This window comes from Aquila chrysaetos, chromosome 9 (genome assembly GCF_900496995.4).
Source record: "Aquila chrysaetos chrysaetos chromosome 9, bAquChr1.4, whole genome shotgun sequence".
Lineage (NCBI taxonomy): Eukaryota > Metazoa > Chordata > Aves > Accipitriformes > Accipitridae > Aquila > Aquila chrysaetos.
This window is the reverse complement of record NC_044012.1, coordinates 44,022,197-44,037,961: the sequence shown is the minus strand read 5'-3', so window position 1 is coordinate 44,037,961 and position 15,765 is coordinate 44,022,197. Positions and strand designations below refer to the sequence as shown.

At 47.1% G+C, this 15,765-nt stretch overlaps 1 protein-coding gene across 6 annotated transcripts in view; it reads right to left on the bottom strand.

The window, feature by feature from the left end:
• The window catches only part of OSBP2 (oxysterol binding protein 2), a 126,331-nt gene that overhangs the window by 93,788 nt on the left and 16,778 nt on the right, over nucleotides 1-15,765 (bottom strand). For 3 of the 6 annotated variants that reach the window (XM_030024882.2, XM_030024883.2, XM_041125787.1), the window contains one exon: nucleotides 1,476-1,684. In XM_030024882.2, coding sequence (XP_029880742.1) covers nucleotides 1,476-1,684 — 209 coding nt within the window. Of the gene's footprint in view, nucleotides 1-1,475; nucleotides 1,685-4,216; nucleotides 4,420-13,406; nucleotides 13,460-13,685; nucleotides 14,166-15,765 lie in introns of those variants that run through there. The other 3 variants (XM_041125786.1, XM_030024885.2, XM_030024884.2) reach the window with 3 other exon arrangements.

Here is a 15,765-nt window from a genome sequence, read left to right as displayed (position 1 = left end):
TGTGCAATGCCCCTGGCAGCCAGCATCCCAAATGACCATCCCACTGGTACACAGACAAAAACATTAACATGCTGCCTTCCAAAAATGTCATTACACTACTTTTATGTTGACTGTGTTTTTGTAAGCCAGCAGCATTATAAAGTCGTCTCCATCCACAGCCTCGACCTCCACTCAGACAGAGAACTGCACCCCACAGTCACACCACAGCACATTGTGGTTTTGGTGTGCACGCAAGAGCATTTCCCCTGGGGAAGCAGAGGTTTTTTTCTTGATGCACTGAACCAACCACAACCTTCCTCGGTGGTGACTCTGAAAGCTAAGCTTCACAAACATTGTACCTACAGATGCATACTCCCTGCAGTCGGTAGCACAGAGCGGCATCTGCAGGTGTCCCAAAGCCTAAACCTGGACCAGGACAGTGAGATACTACATAAGCACTGAACCAAAGCAACCCCAGGCTGTGCAACAAATACCTTACCATGGCTTTCCCCAGTCTCACCTTCACACACCCCCTTTCTAAAACATTCGGGGCATTTTCTGAAGCTACATTTTCATTTTAAGAGCATTACCAAATCAGGTGTTCGCTACATCTTTTCTCTCATACAAGGCCTGATTTCCAGCATTCAAGATAAGATCTGAGCAGTTTTATTTTAAGACAGGAGGTAGCCAGCTTTTTAATACATTCATGGGTTTCGTATTCTGCAACTTGAAGCCGTGCTTGTTTGTGGAAGAAAACCAAATGTTAATCCCAGAAGAGTTACAACCATTGAAATATTTCTAAAATATTCTGTTTGTTAAGCAGCTAATCAATCCATTACACAATGGAGCAGTAAAAATGACACTCTGGGGAGGAGCTGCGTAACAGGCACGGGGCTCTGACAGTTTTACGTAATGCAGCTGTCCCAAACATACACTAAAAAATACCACACCACAGCATAGTGCATGTAGGAGGGAGAAGAAGAAATATGCATGGAGGGAGGCAGCTCAACTAAATATATGTGTCATTCATCTACCAAACTATCCTAAGCTATGGGTGAATAAGAAAGGCATGGTTCTGGCACTTTGTTGTGAACTGCTGTTCCCTGTAGTGCCACTGACCACTGCACTTAGTGCCACTTAAAGCATTCCCTGTCCACACAGAACAACACAAAGTCTCCAGGAGAAAGGCACATACATCCTGCCTTCCAGAAGAATCATCGTTAGTCCATTTTTACTGGCTCCCTATAATTTACAGTCATTACCAGGGGCTTTAAAAACCTGTTCAATGCTGTATAACCAGATGAGATGGCACTTGGTGCACACAGTATTGTTTAAAACCCTTTGTGTCTCTGTGAAACCATCAGCTATTTTTAATTGCGTATGAAATAGTATCTGCCAGGGTTTCTGCACAATTTAGCAAGCACAGAAGAGCTGGTTTACAAGGAGATTTTTAAAAAGGATCCAGTTGCATGTCTGCACGCTAAGACGCACTCTACCTGACTGGTTGTTCCTCATGCGGATGGCTTTCGCTTTGGCCAGCTCCAGGGCCGTGACCCAGCGCTGCCTCTCCACTTCTGAGTTCGCCTTTAAGTGGTACGTCCTTCCCCCATTGGAAAGCACGATGTTACAAGAGTCCTCCGTATCGATATGAGCTGTGGACAGGTTGATGGTCCCGCGACACGTGTGGGCCATTTCTGCCTGTGTCCTGCATAGGAATAGAGGGAAAAGGAAGTGTCAGTCCCCCTGCACCCAGCCTGTCCCCAAAACACCACCAACACACCCTCCCATGCAGCAGAGACCCACAGAAACATCCCGAGCAGGCAGCAATCCCATCAAAGCCACCAAGGCTAGACAAGCTCCTCAAACAAAAAAATAAGAACAGGGCTGCAGCATTTGCATCGACCTTGCTCCCTTGTACAAACATCACCCCCAGCACTTAGGCTGCTGGTTTCACATCCTGCTGGGCCGATTGCTTCTGGCTGCCCTAAAAGTAAAATTACCAACTGCACACCATCACTGACCTTTCTCGTCTCATTTGCATTGCTGCTTTTCTCCCTTCTCCCTGCTATCCCACCTCCAGCATCTAGTATTTTGTGGCTCTTTATATCCTCTCCCCTCAATCATTGTCTTTTGTCTAGGTGTGATAAGATCGTGCATGCAAAGATCTCCATTTGTAAGGCAAATTAAAGCAGCGCAATTCCTCTGCAGCTGTTAAAACACCTTTACTACTGGCAAAACTGCTTAGTACTTCACTAGGCTCACCCAGATGAGCAAAAGGCTTTCTTGGGGCTAACTTCCCAAAGCAACAGCCCTCCTTCCACCCCAGCTGGGCAAAAAAGGGAGAACCCACCCTGCAGCAGCCTTAACCCATGACCATCCCACCACTGACAGCTGCACCCAGGACTTCATGTCCGGGGGCCAAAGGCCCCCCAGCCTGTACAAGAGCACAGCACGTCCCTGCCCCACACCACAGTTCTGCTGGTCCCAGCCAGGGACAAGGAACAGCAGGTCGCTTCAAAGCAATGACCCCTCCAGCATCCACGATAGCTGCTGCTCTCTCTATCACAAAAGTATTTCCACATCTTCAGACGTTCTTAGCTCTCCGTGGGCTTTTAGCTTTATCAAAGCTGAAATGATCACTTAATTTTTTTATTTATTAGTTTTCCTCTTTCCCCCCTGCCAGCTCTTGCACCCCAGGAGAGCAGCTGGTCCCACACTGCCTGCTCACCAAAGCAGCAGCAAGTGTCACACTGGCTGAGAGCCACCTTCTTTCACACAGAGACACTTTGACTTTTCAAAGCATACAAGCTGTGGAAGACCCACATAGAAACTGACAGCCACTTCTTAAAACATTACTTAATATAGTGTTTTCAGAAGCAACTAAAGTCACTTTAAAAAAAAAAAAAAAAAAAAATCACAAAGAGTAGGTTTTTAAGGCACTTGGGCACAAAGATAAAGGCCAAAGTAGTCCCAAAACTGCCTCTACACCCACTGCTGCATTGCAGATGCCTAAAATAGCTCCACAAGCATTGAGCCAGTGCGTCCTCAAGATTTCCCACCAGCCCAGCAGACATGGTCAGACCAGCCAGCGCAGGCAGAGCTGACAGCACCACCAACTCCATACAAACCCCACCAACTCCATACAAACCCCACCAACTCCATACAAACCCCACCAACTCCATACAAACCCCACCAACTCCATACAAACCCCACCAACTCCATACAAACCCCACCAACTCCATACAAACCCCACCAACTCCAGGGCAAGCACAACAGCCACTGGCTTCCACCACCCCGCTCCCATCCAGGGCTGCATGTTCTCCAGCCAGCGGGTACAGTGGCTGTAACCCCCAGGGTCCTTCCAGCCAGGAAGGGCTGAGCAGTACCTGTAAGCCAGGACCTTTGGACAGGATGAATCCAGAGTGTTTTCCTTGATCCTCATAGCATTTTTCCATCTTTTACCACCCATCATTTACTTTACTCCATCTTTTACTTTATTTTGTCCATCCTCTTTCCCATCCCATTCAGCTCTGCTGCATACCCATCCCTCAATCCTCATTCCTACCCACCCTGACCCCCTTCCCGCTGCCCAGTGCCCTCTCCCTCTTACCACACTGCTTATCCCTGAAAGTGGGACTACAATAAACACACTTGTCATTAGGCCATTTCTGGGTCCACAACGTTCCATACTTCCCCCCCCAGCACCCATGAACCACTTACCACCTTGCATTTAAGCTGTGCAGCAAGGTGGGATCCTTCCCGGCTTGTCCATACTACCAACCTCATTAAAGAATTGATGTAGAACAGACATGATTAACACTAGAAAATTCAGTTCCTTCACGTTTTCCTCCCTTCTACTTCTGGCTATCACTTCCCATGGCACAGTTTAATCTTGCCCAGCGTGTTCACCATTTTCACCCGTATCAAACGTCCTAGGAGAGTTTTAAAGACCCTAAATCCCCCTGAGTCCAGGTGATCATCCTGGATGAAAGAGATGGGAGCAGGATGATGCTATCATAGGATATATGAGCCTCATGTACTTTTAAATGCCTGTTGTCCAAATCATTTCCAGAGTCCTCTCCCCAACATTTTTCCTGACATTAAGACATGCTGGAATCGGGTAGATGTCAGACAATCATTGCAAGGATTTTGCTAGCATTTCAGCAAAATACATTACTACACAGTTGCTCACTGAGTTGCCGTAGCAGGAGGAATCGCAGCCATTTGTAGGAATTACCTGCTCCTTTCCTTCCCACCGAGCCTAGCAGCACAGTCCTCAAGTCCATCATTCCTCAGTTCTCGTGGATGGATGGCTGTTTGAAATGCCCCCGGAGTACAAAGGGAACCACCAGGTTCAGTGGCAGGACAGGCTCTTGCCTTATCACACCTCATCAGCCTCGGCATTCTACAGAGCAGTTTGCATCGGCCAGAAGCAGGTGGCACAAGCTCCATGCGTGAGGGTGACCCTTCCGAAACCATTTGGTCAGGGCAGTGAAGTCACTCAGAGCACAAGGTCCAGCGAAGATCTGGTGCTCCTCAGGCACCTGAGTGCTTTTTAAAGAAGTTCAACCTTGTTACTTGAAGTAGTCTCGAAACAGTACAAAAGGAGAGGGGACAAAAACCACTTCTAACTGGTTTTGAAGGCTTCAAGGCTATTTGTTGCATGATAAAGCACCTAACACCGAGAAGACTTCATCCCAGATGCATAAGGCTGCTTCAGGCTCCAGAAGCAGAAAACCACCCTTGCTCACAGCCTTGAATCACCAGTTACATAGCTCTGCTTCAAAAGTCCGATCTCTCTCTCTCCACCACACTTCCACTATTTTTCTCCCCTTCTTGTTTCTTTATCCTAGGTGTCTTAACCCAGCTATTTGCTCCTAAAAATACGGCACCCCCAGACCCAAAAAGTCATAGTTCATCCTCACGTGGATATAAGGTGCCTCAGCTGGGCAGATGTCTTTGCTGATCCTCACATAGCAATGCCAAGTCTCTCCTCCCTCTGACCCTGATCCTCCTGTATGCGCAGAATCCTCCCCATCTTCATTCAGCTTCACATTTTATCAGGGCATTCCCAGTTACTCCTTTTTTCCACCGCTAACAGCCTCCCTCCATCTCAACAGCAGCCACCCATCACCCTGCTGCACAGCTCTTCTTAACTCTCAGGTCACTAATGACACCTTCATAAATGCACTGAAGTCCAAAACTGATCACTGGTCACGGCTTTCCCAAAATTTTAAAATCAAGTCACATCTTTAAAGCCAGGAGCTGAACAAGTCATCAGCTGCTGAGCACTGGAAGCTTACATGATGACACGAAACACCAGCTCGGCAAGTACAAGACCATCCCCACGTGCCAGGAGCATCACCCTTAATTCCCAAAAGGTTCAAGGCGGTTTGCACGTTGCTTCCTTCTCCGTGGCCTCGAGCACAGCGACAGCCCCATCACGTCACACGGGCAGGGGTACGGCGTATCTCTGATTACCAACGCAGTTGGCATGTGGCATCTGTAAAAGCCACCACGGGCTCCTAAACCTTCTGGCCCTGCTCCACGTGCTGATGCAGCAGGAGAGCAAGACCTTGGCTCTTGCTCCCCAAGGAACGCATCACCAGGCAAGAGTCTCCAGGTCTCTTGAAGGAAGTCTTACAGGCATAGCCTAGAGTTGTTTTCAGAAAGATTGGAGTTCATTATGGGATAGAGATATGGTCCCTACCAGGGGAGAACGGGCAGCAATTCAGAGCGATGCTCACTGCCAACCTTATTGCTGGGGTTGTGTGTTACGCAGAAGGAAGCCATTTTGGCTGAACATGACCTCAAATCTCCAAATCCCTGCAACCCCAGCTACAGTATTCCAAGAACTTCTCTCATCTGCTCAGCCCTGACACCGTTTTGCAGAACAGATTTAACCTAGGGCCACACCCGAGCTCGACACGCACAGAAGCCGAGCAGAAACGAAAGCCTCTTGGTATCTCCTCAGGACTTACGGTCCATGTCTCACGGCACCACAGGTTAAGTTCAAACCCAAGGTACAGTGGGGTTATGCTTGCTTGCACAGGGGGTGAATTTGGCTCCAAATGAAATCAAGCACCTGTTTTCATTTCCAAAGTCATCCTCCTTGTGATGCAGCACGTACTGATGTGTTCCCAGGAAGGATTACTTCCCACCTTGAGAGAACAGCTAAAATGATTTTCTCTTCTACACAAAAGGTCTCCAAGGTGACTTCACTAAATCAATTTAAGTCGTATTAAACAGCCTTGCTCTCCCACCCAAGAAAACGGTTTCAGTACGGGTTTTTGTTCTTTAAGCTACCTTCCCCTCCCAATCTGCATGGGAAATCAATTCCTATCAATCAGCACCCACACACGAGGCAGGCGCCTGACCCAGCCTTGAGCCAACAAGCAAGCAATCTCCTCTGTCCGCATGCAGGAAAAAAATAAGAGGTGCCCTTCAGAAGCACTCGTGGTCAGATGGATCTGCTTATTCACCACTAGCAGCTCAACTATTGCATAACGTGATCCAGGCAGATTTTCTGATTCTCAACTTTCTGCAATAATCTGAGCGCTGCACATATGGGAAAGCACGTGGGCAGGCTGCAAAAAAGCTGAAGGGAGGTTAAACGTGGACATAGGCCACACAGAGGTGGATGCAGCTGAATATCTGGGATTTTTTTGCTGCTCCCTCACAGAGCTAATTGATGGGATTCGCCTTCAGAGACATAAAATTATAGCTGTGCGTGGGAGAGACGGAAGAGGACTGCCTTGCATACAGCCCTTGCCAACACACACAGAGAGAGGGGCTATGCAACATGAGGAAAAAAAAAAAAATACCTGCAGGTGTTGAAAAAGCAGGGAGGACTAAAGCTCCCATCCAGCAAGGGGAAAGCTAACGTCCTGGGTGAACATAACCCCTTCTCCCCACCAGAGCACAGCAGCGAGATCCTCAAAGCACCACGGCAAGCTCCATGCAAGCCTTGAGCTATTAACCAAGGCTCAGGCTACTGTGCCCTGCCGGGGGCTGCACAGCTCGGGCACATGGCTCCAGACAAAAAAGGCCATGAACTGTGGAGACAGACGTCATGGCTTATTCCCAAAATCATTCTTGTGGCAAGAACAGCGCTGCTCATGGATGCATTAGGATCATCAGAAAGCAGATTTCTTACTCTAAAAGCATGAATACACTTTATCATGATGCCAGCAGATCCCTATTTCAGCTGTCGAACCTGCTCTGGATGCACAGGTCCCAATTCCTGCACAGATTTTGTCAAAGCTGTCAGAAGATGCTGCTCTGAATACAGCCGTATTTGCTTTTTTTATTTCGACAGCACATAGGACACAGTAATAGAAATTTCAGATTGGCATCATCACTCAGGCACCCTACCCACAAGTACAGCAAAGCTCTTATATCACAGCCATTTGCAGAATGCCGGATTTTGCAAAAACTTTCAAAGATCTTCTTGCTGTTAAAATATTATTTGCAGCATTTCTCTCTCTTCTTTTTTTTTTTTTTTTTTTGGACTGGAAAAGCTGCTTCAGCTACTTTAATACCACAAATCTAAACATACAGAGCTTGACAAAACAACTTAGCATCATCAGTTACTTAAAAAGGCTTTCGTATAAAACTCCTGGAGTCTAAATTTTAGCAGCCCATATTCTGCACCCTGACAGATCAGCTACATGCCACAGTGCAATAAAAGAAGAGCAAATCACAATCTAAAGACCTGCTTTCCAGTTCTGAAGGAATAATTGAACTACACGAGGCTGCTCAGTATGCCAGCACTATGCAAGAGAAAGATGCTCCCACTTTTCAACAACTGTAAGAAATCTTACTATATATAAAACAATGAAATTCCTTTGTAAGAGCTCAGAAGACAGATTTATCAACAGAACAAAGAGAAGAAGGTGAAAAAGTAGATAATAAAATGTTTTTCATCTACTAGCTCCACAGCTTTGGTTTCGATGATATTGTAATAGCCAAAGATTTAGCTTCAGATGCTGGTAAGATGGTGCTCATATGGATTTTGTAACTATAACTGTGCAGCTCTGCTGGAAGTTAATAGGACGCAGCAAGCAATAAACAGCCCCAGCTCACACTCTGCTCCCAAACATGGTTCACTTAAAGCAAGCAAGCACAACGGATGCTTGTGGAATTTCTCTGCTAAGATTTCCTTTCCACCAGCAAGGCTCAACACCATTTCTGGGTAGCTTCGTCTCTCCTAAAACTCGACTTCTCCTTTTCTCGCAGCTCAGACAGGATCAGGCAAAGAACCCCAGCAGGGAACTGAGACCGCTCTGCACAGCACTCACTTTCCAGGCGACCAGCAGCATTTCAGCATGCTTTATAGCTTGAGCACCGACCAGGAGGTCAGGGAGAGCACAGCAGCCCGACTCTGAGACCAGAGCATACAGCTGCCACCCTGGCAGCTCAAGAGCTACTTCAGTTCAACCGAGCAGAGCGGGTATGACACGTGTAGGGACCTTGTTACGTTACATCCTGGCTACGAGCATCCAGCTTCACAAGGGTGCTAAAAACACTCAGGCTAGCAAGTGCACAGCTCTCCAAACCGGCTTATCCGCAAAAACTCAGCAGAATGCTACGCAAACACTGGCCTGAGGCTTCTCTCCTAAGCTGGGAGGGCCAATACTGCCTGCTTATGGGTTCCAGCATCACTCCGTATTGCTAGGCACCTTTACAGAAAAATCCAAACACAGTTTAAGTTACACCCAGAAAAATTACCTCCCGAAGTACACTCGCTCCCTCTTCCTAGAGACCTCTCCTATAATCTCAAAATCATTTTCTTGCTATAAGCCTCAGTAACCAACGCACCTGATTCTACAACTTAAATGCTAGATTCCCATCTTATCACTGTTACAGCCGTTCTGCTTTTCAGTGTAAAAGTAGGTCACTGCAAGGCTCAAACTTGTCCCCATGCTGACGGCCACAGCCACCTCCCCATGACGGCCTCAGAGAAGCACAAGGTGAGCAGCATTTAAAGACTCGCATGTTCTTGTCTTCCCTATTCCAGCGTGACCTTCACCTTGGCGTTTCGCTCACTGCAGTTATGCCACAACAAGTAAAATTTGGGCATGTACTTTAGAGGCTGCATCTGAACCTCCAAGTCTCCAACCACACACTTAAAAGAATTCACCCCCAGTGTAAGTGAGGGTGCTAAAGCCAGCACGGTTCACAAGCAGCCGAGTCATTCTTCACTTGGGAACGCAGCACCGAGTGTTTAAACAGAAATCTGCTGTGAGCTACAGCCCTGGCAACAGGCAAGAGATATCAGCAGACACACTAGACGGTTTGCCAGGTTATCACTCAGCTGCTTGGTCACTGCTTACCAACCAGGAAATATTTTCTAATTTCAATAGCATTTACAGGAAAATCTACTGCTCTTGCTGTGCAATCTTCTTGGGGTTTTTTTCCTCCTCAATGATTACTTGAGCTTTAACAGCTCATGATGAGCGGCTGAAGTTTTGCAAGGAAGTTTTACTGTCCACGTTTCACTTTTGAGTGTAAGTCCAGAAACAGCCTCCCCAGCACCGCTGGCAACACCCTGACAACCTGTTCCTGCAGCTCACGTGCTTTGGCTGGGACGATCAACACAGCACAGGGACAGAGCCAAACGGTTCACTGCCAGGGGGGGATGTTCCTGGCTTGTCCTCTGTTATGAAGGATTTAGGGAGAAAATAAGAAACATATGAAGAGTTTTAAAAGGAAAAGTCACAGCCTCTCACAGAAGAGAGTGAAATTATTTGTGGTTTGGGGGTTTTTTTGAGTCTCTGGATGTGAAGTACAGAGACCTTAGAGCAACACTGCCACTACGCACATGGCATGAAGCTGGACACAAATCCCAGGTCCATTTCTGGAGCTGGCAAACAGACTTCTCAAGGAGCTTCCCCAGTGAGCTCCACCACCACACTGTATTCGAAAAGCCAGGAACTTGGAAACACTTTTTGGCTGTCATGTCTCAACAAAATTACAAATCTAGGCTTCTGCACTGGTGCTGCAGATCACACCCAAAACCAATCCAACACAGCCAGAAGTAAACACCGCGCCCTTGCAGCACAGACCCAACATCTCAGGGCACTCTCCAACACACCAGGAGATCCGGAAAGGATGGGATTGATAAACACGTTGGTCTGGAGATGCCAGTACACCTCTGGTGTCAAAGCAGCTCAAGGACCCAAATCAGAACTCACAGCCCAAGAACTGAAGGGTGCTACAGCAAGACAACTGTTGTCAACCATCCCTGAACACCTCCATCCCGGCTGCCCTGGCCACCCTACCAAATTCAGCCAGCCCAGCATCACCTTACAGCTTAGCGATCACACGCCACTGGGTAAACATCAGCAGGCTTCATATCCATTCCCCAGTTTTCTCAGCAAGACGATGAGGATAAACATTTCCATCCTTATCTATCAAGAAGAGAGCAAGGCAAGAGAAACACATAGCATAGCAGATGGACTGCAAAGCAATACAGGAGGCACTTCCCCCAGTTAGAGAGAGCAGTCCTGCTCCTGCATCTGCTTAGGGCTCCCTGACAGCCTATTCCCTCCCGGGGTAGGGGGGGGGGGAAGTAAGTCCTCAGCATGTGCACGTGGGGAGCAGTTCAGCATATCCCAGTCCCAGGGAGACCGCAGGGTTTCTCTGCGGAGGGCTGTGGAAAAGCATCACGCCCTGCAAAGCACAGCGGTCCAAGACACAGGCACAGATCGCTGTGCTCCTACCTTGCATTGCATGACCATGGACACACTGGTGAAAGAGGGCAGGTATTGTTGTAACTACCAGAAAAAACACAAATGCATATTGAAACTCATTTAAACATGGGCATTTTTCTGACAGAGAAGCAGTACATCACCAGAAACAAAGTAGGAAACCCAGCTATAAACGGCTGCAAAGCATCCTGCTAGCTGAGTCTGCTAATTGCTGCTATTTCTACCAATATTTCAAAACAACGCAGGCATTTAATATAGAAATTGTGCAGACCTCTCATACTCGTGTTTGTACAAGAAGAAGATTATTTCATTTCCATTAACCTTGTGCACAACATGAAAACCATTCTCTGGTGGCCAAAGTGCAGATGTTTGACTCCTCTTATCACTCCACACCCGATTACACAGGGACCACTCTCAACTCTGCCTTCGCTTCCTCCACTATATTGCAAGCTGGAAACATTCAGAAGTTCACACAAAAAACACTTTAACTCCTGTCCCCCCTGCAAGAGAAAGCAGCTGGAAAGCCTCACAGATGACAGCCTCGCTGCTTCTTACACCACTGACCTCTCCTGACTCAGAGATTAAGACCTATTTTTCCTACTGTATCTTTCACGGACTAAGTTGAAACCAGTTTATTCATTTCATTTTCCCATCACACTGGAAAATATTCTATCATTAACTGAGTTGAGGACTCTGGAGCAATAAAGAAATATTTATACTAGCTGCATAACTGGGAAATGCCCTTTACAGTAAGCTGCAGAGACTGCCGTAGGCAGAGGCAAGAACAGAAATCAAGGACAGGGAAATAAAATAAGCAGAATTGGGCAATGCAATAGATGGGGACAGAAAAGAAGACATACCGAATGGATTTACACTCAGCCTGGCTCACAATAAAAGCAATGCATTGAAATACTTTCAGCACCTTTTTTCTTCTTTTTTTTGAAAATGATGCAGAACAACGACCACAGTCCACAAGGGTAATCAGACTGATTCTCTTCTTAATTAACTGAGGATGGAAATTTCTCTCAGGGGATTTTCTTTCATTACCAAGAGTGGGGGGCAGTACAAAAGACGATGCAGCCACAAGCCCTCATGGTGCAGGAAAGGCCATTTGTGCCCGTCTGCCGGGCGGCTGAGCAGCAAGGTTCGCTCTTCCCACGGGATGCTGTTCTCTGCTTGCATTCCACAAAGCACAAACCAACTCTGGACAATGCATGAGGATTTCCATGCAGAATTCATAGTCTAACAAGCCTATCTGGATTAGGTCAAGCTCTCCGATCCTTCGGTGACACTGGCGGCACAGCCAGCACCCACCGGCGTTTCCACAGGGCGCAGGGACAGAAGCCGCGCTCTCCGTCTCGCCCTGCCAACAAAAGGCTGTTGTGCCACCGCCACCTCCCCAGCATCGCCCGCGCCGGCCAGCAGTTCCCTCCCCACCTCGGCACTGGTTTCCAGCCTCACGCTGCTGCTACTTCAGGGTCCTCTGAGCCCGAGCAGTTCATCCACACTGAAATCTGGTGCTCGATTTCACAGACACTGGCATCCTGTCCTTGATACAGGAACGTTTGAAATATTTCATGCAGAGCAGCCCCATCGCTTGGTTACAGAAACCCCTCTGCACAAGCACTTCATGGCAGGTTTCCCCATAAACTGAGATTTCGCACACCCTTTGTTCAAAATAATTGGCGGTATAAAGCCAGTGAAATCTCTGCATTCAATTTTATGCACAAGAAATTCCAAAAAGCACTTAAAAACTGGTTTTATTTTGAGGCCAAAAGCTCACATGCCTGAAGTTAGGGGATGTAAGCATGGACACCAAACCTCTTGGGGTTATTACACTCCCTTGGTTCAAGGAAAAGGATTTTTACGATGACTCAATTCCAGAACAGAAATGCCCAAGAGAAAGCAGGCGCGTGGCTTGGGAGGTATTTTCCCAGCTCACACAGTAAGCAGTATTCACATTCAGCGTGTCACAAGCTGGTTCAGCACAGATCTCAAACTGCAAGCTCCACATGACAAAGAGCTCAGATTTTTTTTTTTCCTTCCTCTTTTTCCCTTCACCAAGCCTACCAAATCACAAACAAAACCCAAACAAGCATACAGCAAGTGCTGTACTGAGATTTCTGCAAAAAGATATGATTTACTTCTATTTAAAGGCCGATTAATCTGCAACTGGCTGCAGTTGGAATGGAAACAGATTAGCAACAATCAGATTTAAGGCAAAAAGCCTGCAATCCAGGCTGCAATCCTCGCCAGCCGGAGGGATGCCCGCAGCTCAGGCACCCACCGCCTCCACAGATCACGAGACAATTCTCCCCCGCCCCGACCCATCCAGCAGCTTCCCAAGCCAGCTTCTGGGACAAGCCACTACCTGCACATGGGACCCAACACCAATAAGCCTCAGTCAACACCGCACATTGTCGCCAAGCAAGGGTTTAGGAGTGACATTACTGTAAATCTCTCCCGTAAATAGATGGATGCAATAAGAGAAGCAATCTGGATTTCACACTCCTTTCTCCACTGCTTTGCCACTTTAGTTTGGCTGCAGCACCTACTCCAGTGCAGGGCAAGCCTTTGCAAGGAAAAATCTGGAAGACGCTTCTGCTTCGCATCATTACAAATAGACCTTGTCTCTTCAAGCTTCACAAAAAGGAAAAAAAAAAAAAAACTATAAGGGAGCTCAAGGAAAGTAATTTGTCAGAAAGACATTCTCACCCACACTGCTGCAGTGTAGGACAAGGCACCGCACTCATCCCTGACACTGTGCACCATAAAGGTTTAATGCAAAGTCTCATGAGCACATTTTGTGTACGTTAGCACTTCCAGGTCAGAGGCATCTTCAGTGTAACAGTGAGTCTCGGAAAACTCACTGCTGGCAAAGTATACAGATCTAATAGTCAGGTCAAGAAAACTGACAACATTGCCAAGCTGAAGCATCTCTGAAACCACCCAGGCTTCCCCCTGCTTCTTTTCTTAAATAAAAGTGTGGCAAACCTGCTGGCTAGATGGCTGAACAGCGCAGCTAGCCCCATTTGGCTCACCAGCAGGCAATCTCCTCCAAATATATAATATATCTGAGCAGGGTGCCCAAGTACAGGGCCTCTTGTTTCCTGAGAAAACAGTGTGTAAAGCATATATAAATGCACACAGACTTGTAAGTGCTTCTACTGCTAACATCAGAACCACATCAAAATGCATAGACGTGCCACAGTTCCCTGCTCCTTGTACCCTAAAGAGGAGATGTTCTGCTTCAACTGGGCTCCCACCCACAAGACTTCCACCCCAAATAAAAAGATACTCTAAAAGCAATCTATTCAGATGCATATTCTTCAGGATTAGCTTTTATAACACACTTATGACTCTCCCATGTGCACAGTGCAGGTTTTCTGACAGGAAACCTCAGCAGTGGTCAGCAGGAAAAAAACTGTAAGCCACCACACAGAGACCAGCAAGTGCAAGATATAGTCTGGCAAAGGGCCTTTATGTTGGGTATTTTATGAAAAATTTAAAAAAAAAAAGAAAGAATAAAACAAGTTTAAAAAAAAAAAAAAAACAGTTACCAACAAGCTTCCCCACTCCTCCCACCACATCCTGCTATCTCCTCTCCACCTCTGGAGAGGCTGGTGGTGGCCCTGGCTGATAAGGATATCAGCCCTGTAAACACAGGCACCCAGAAAGAGCTCTTCAAGCCACTGGTTTGGGTGAGCAGCTTCACCTGCTCCCCAGGGTGAACCGTCACCTTGTTCTGTAGGGCAAGAGAAGCTCTCCACACTGGTGTGATGCTGTACAGCCACAGCTTTGCTCTAACGCAACACTTTCCTCCAGCTTCCCAAAAAGGGCTTTCACTCCTCCCCTTCCAACAGAAGCAAAATTAAAGGCTGTAAAGGAACTCGGCACAGGGAAAGCAAACAAAAGTGTATCTGGTTGGGAAAATACCTTAGTACTTGGCCAGAAAGAAACCCCCTAAGAGCATACCAGAGTCCCAAGTGTCGCACTTACAGCAGTCAGCCTGCAGCTGATAGAGCAGACATCACACACAGTTGTCCATCTCATCCAAAAAATCCAAAACTCAAGGTCAGCAGCTTTAGCAAAGCCACTGCTGTACAGCCAGGCAGCAGGAAGGCTGCAGCAAGCCGGGCTCTGCGTATGGAGCTGCATCTCCTGCAGCGACGATGCCGATGACTGTAATGCCATTAGGCACAACAACAAAAAGCTTCTGGGGAAAACAGAGAGCTGTCTTTAGCACCAGGCATGCCAGTATCACCCTCAGCACTCCCTCACCTGTATTTTGAATACACTGGATTTCCTCGCATTTAGGCTCTTCTCTGACTAGTTGCCTAGCTGTAATTTCCAAAGATAAAACCCTGGTTCAGGTGTACATTCTGGTAACTACAACCACGCGTGAGAAAGTGCCAAACTGCAACTGCCAGACAGAGCCCGGAGCTTACAGCCCAGCAGGGATGCTGGCAGCTTCGCCGGAGGCAGGCACACACTCAGCATTCAAGAGAACCCTGTTAGAAACCCTGTTCACCTCTTCTAAAAATGGCAGAGGAAGCCTCCCAGTTTACTGTCTTCATTACTTTCCAAGCAAAAATGCTAAAGATCCAGAGGGGGAAAAACCCACCAAAATTTGTGGGCAGTACTGCTGCCAAGTTTACTGCATCAATTAAAAGTTTATGGAAGGTCTGGTCCAGATCCTATCATCTCCACAGAAGTTAGTATAAACTAAGGCCTGGGCGATGCATGACTTACATGCTAGCTGGCTCATTTTTAAACATGAACAACCGACAAATGACCATACACAAGGTTAATTTGACAAATGCTCTTACTGCACAAGAACGCTGAAATAAATGCAATACAGCAGATGAGAGCCTCAAGCAGTAATTTTTCTTGTTACAGCCTCTGCTTTTAAGTTTTCACAGGTTCTCCAGCCCTTGGGAATTGGGTTAAATGATCAGAATAAAGACCAGCCATAGTCAGGTCATGTTTATATTTTCTCACCACTACATCAAAGAACATAAGAGCACACAGGGCACAGCACAGACAACATTAAGACCTGATTTTTATTCCTATC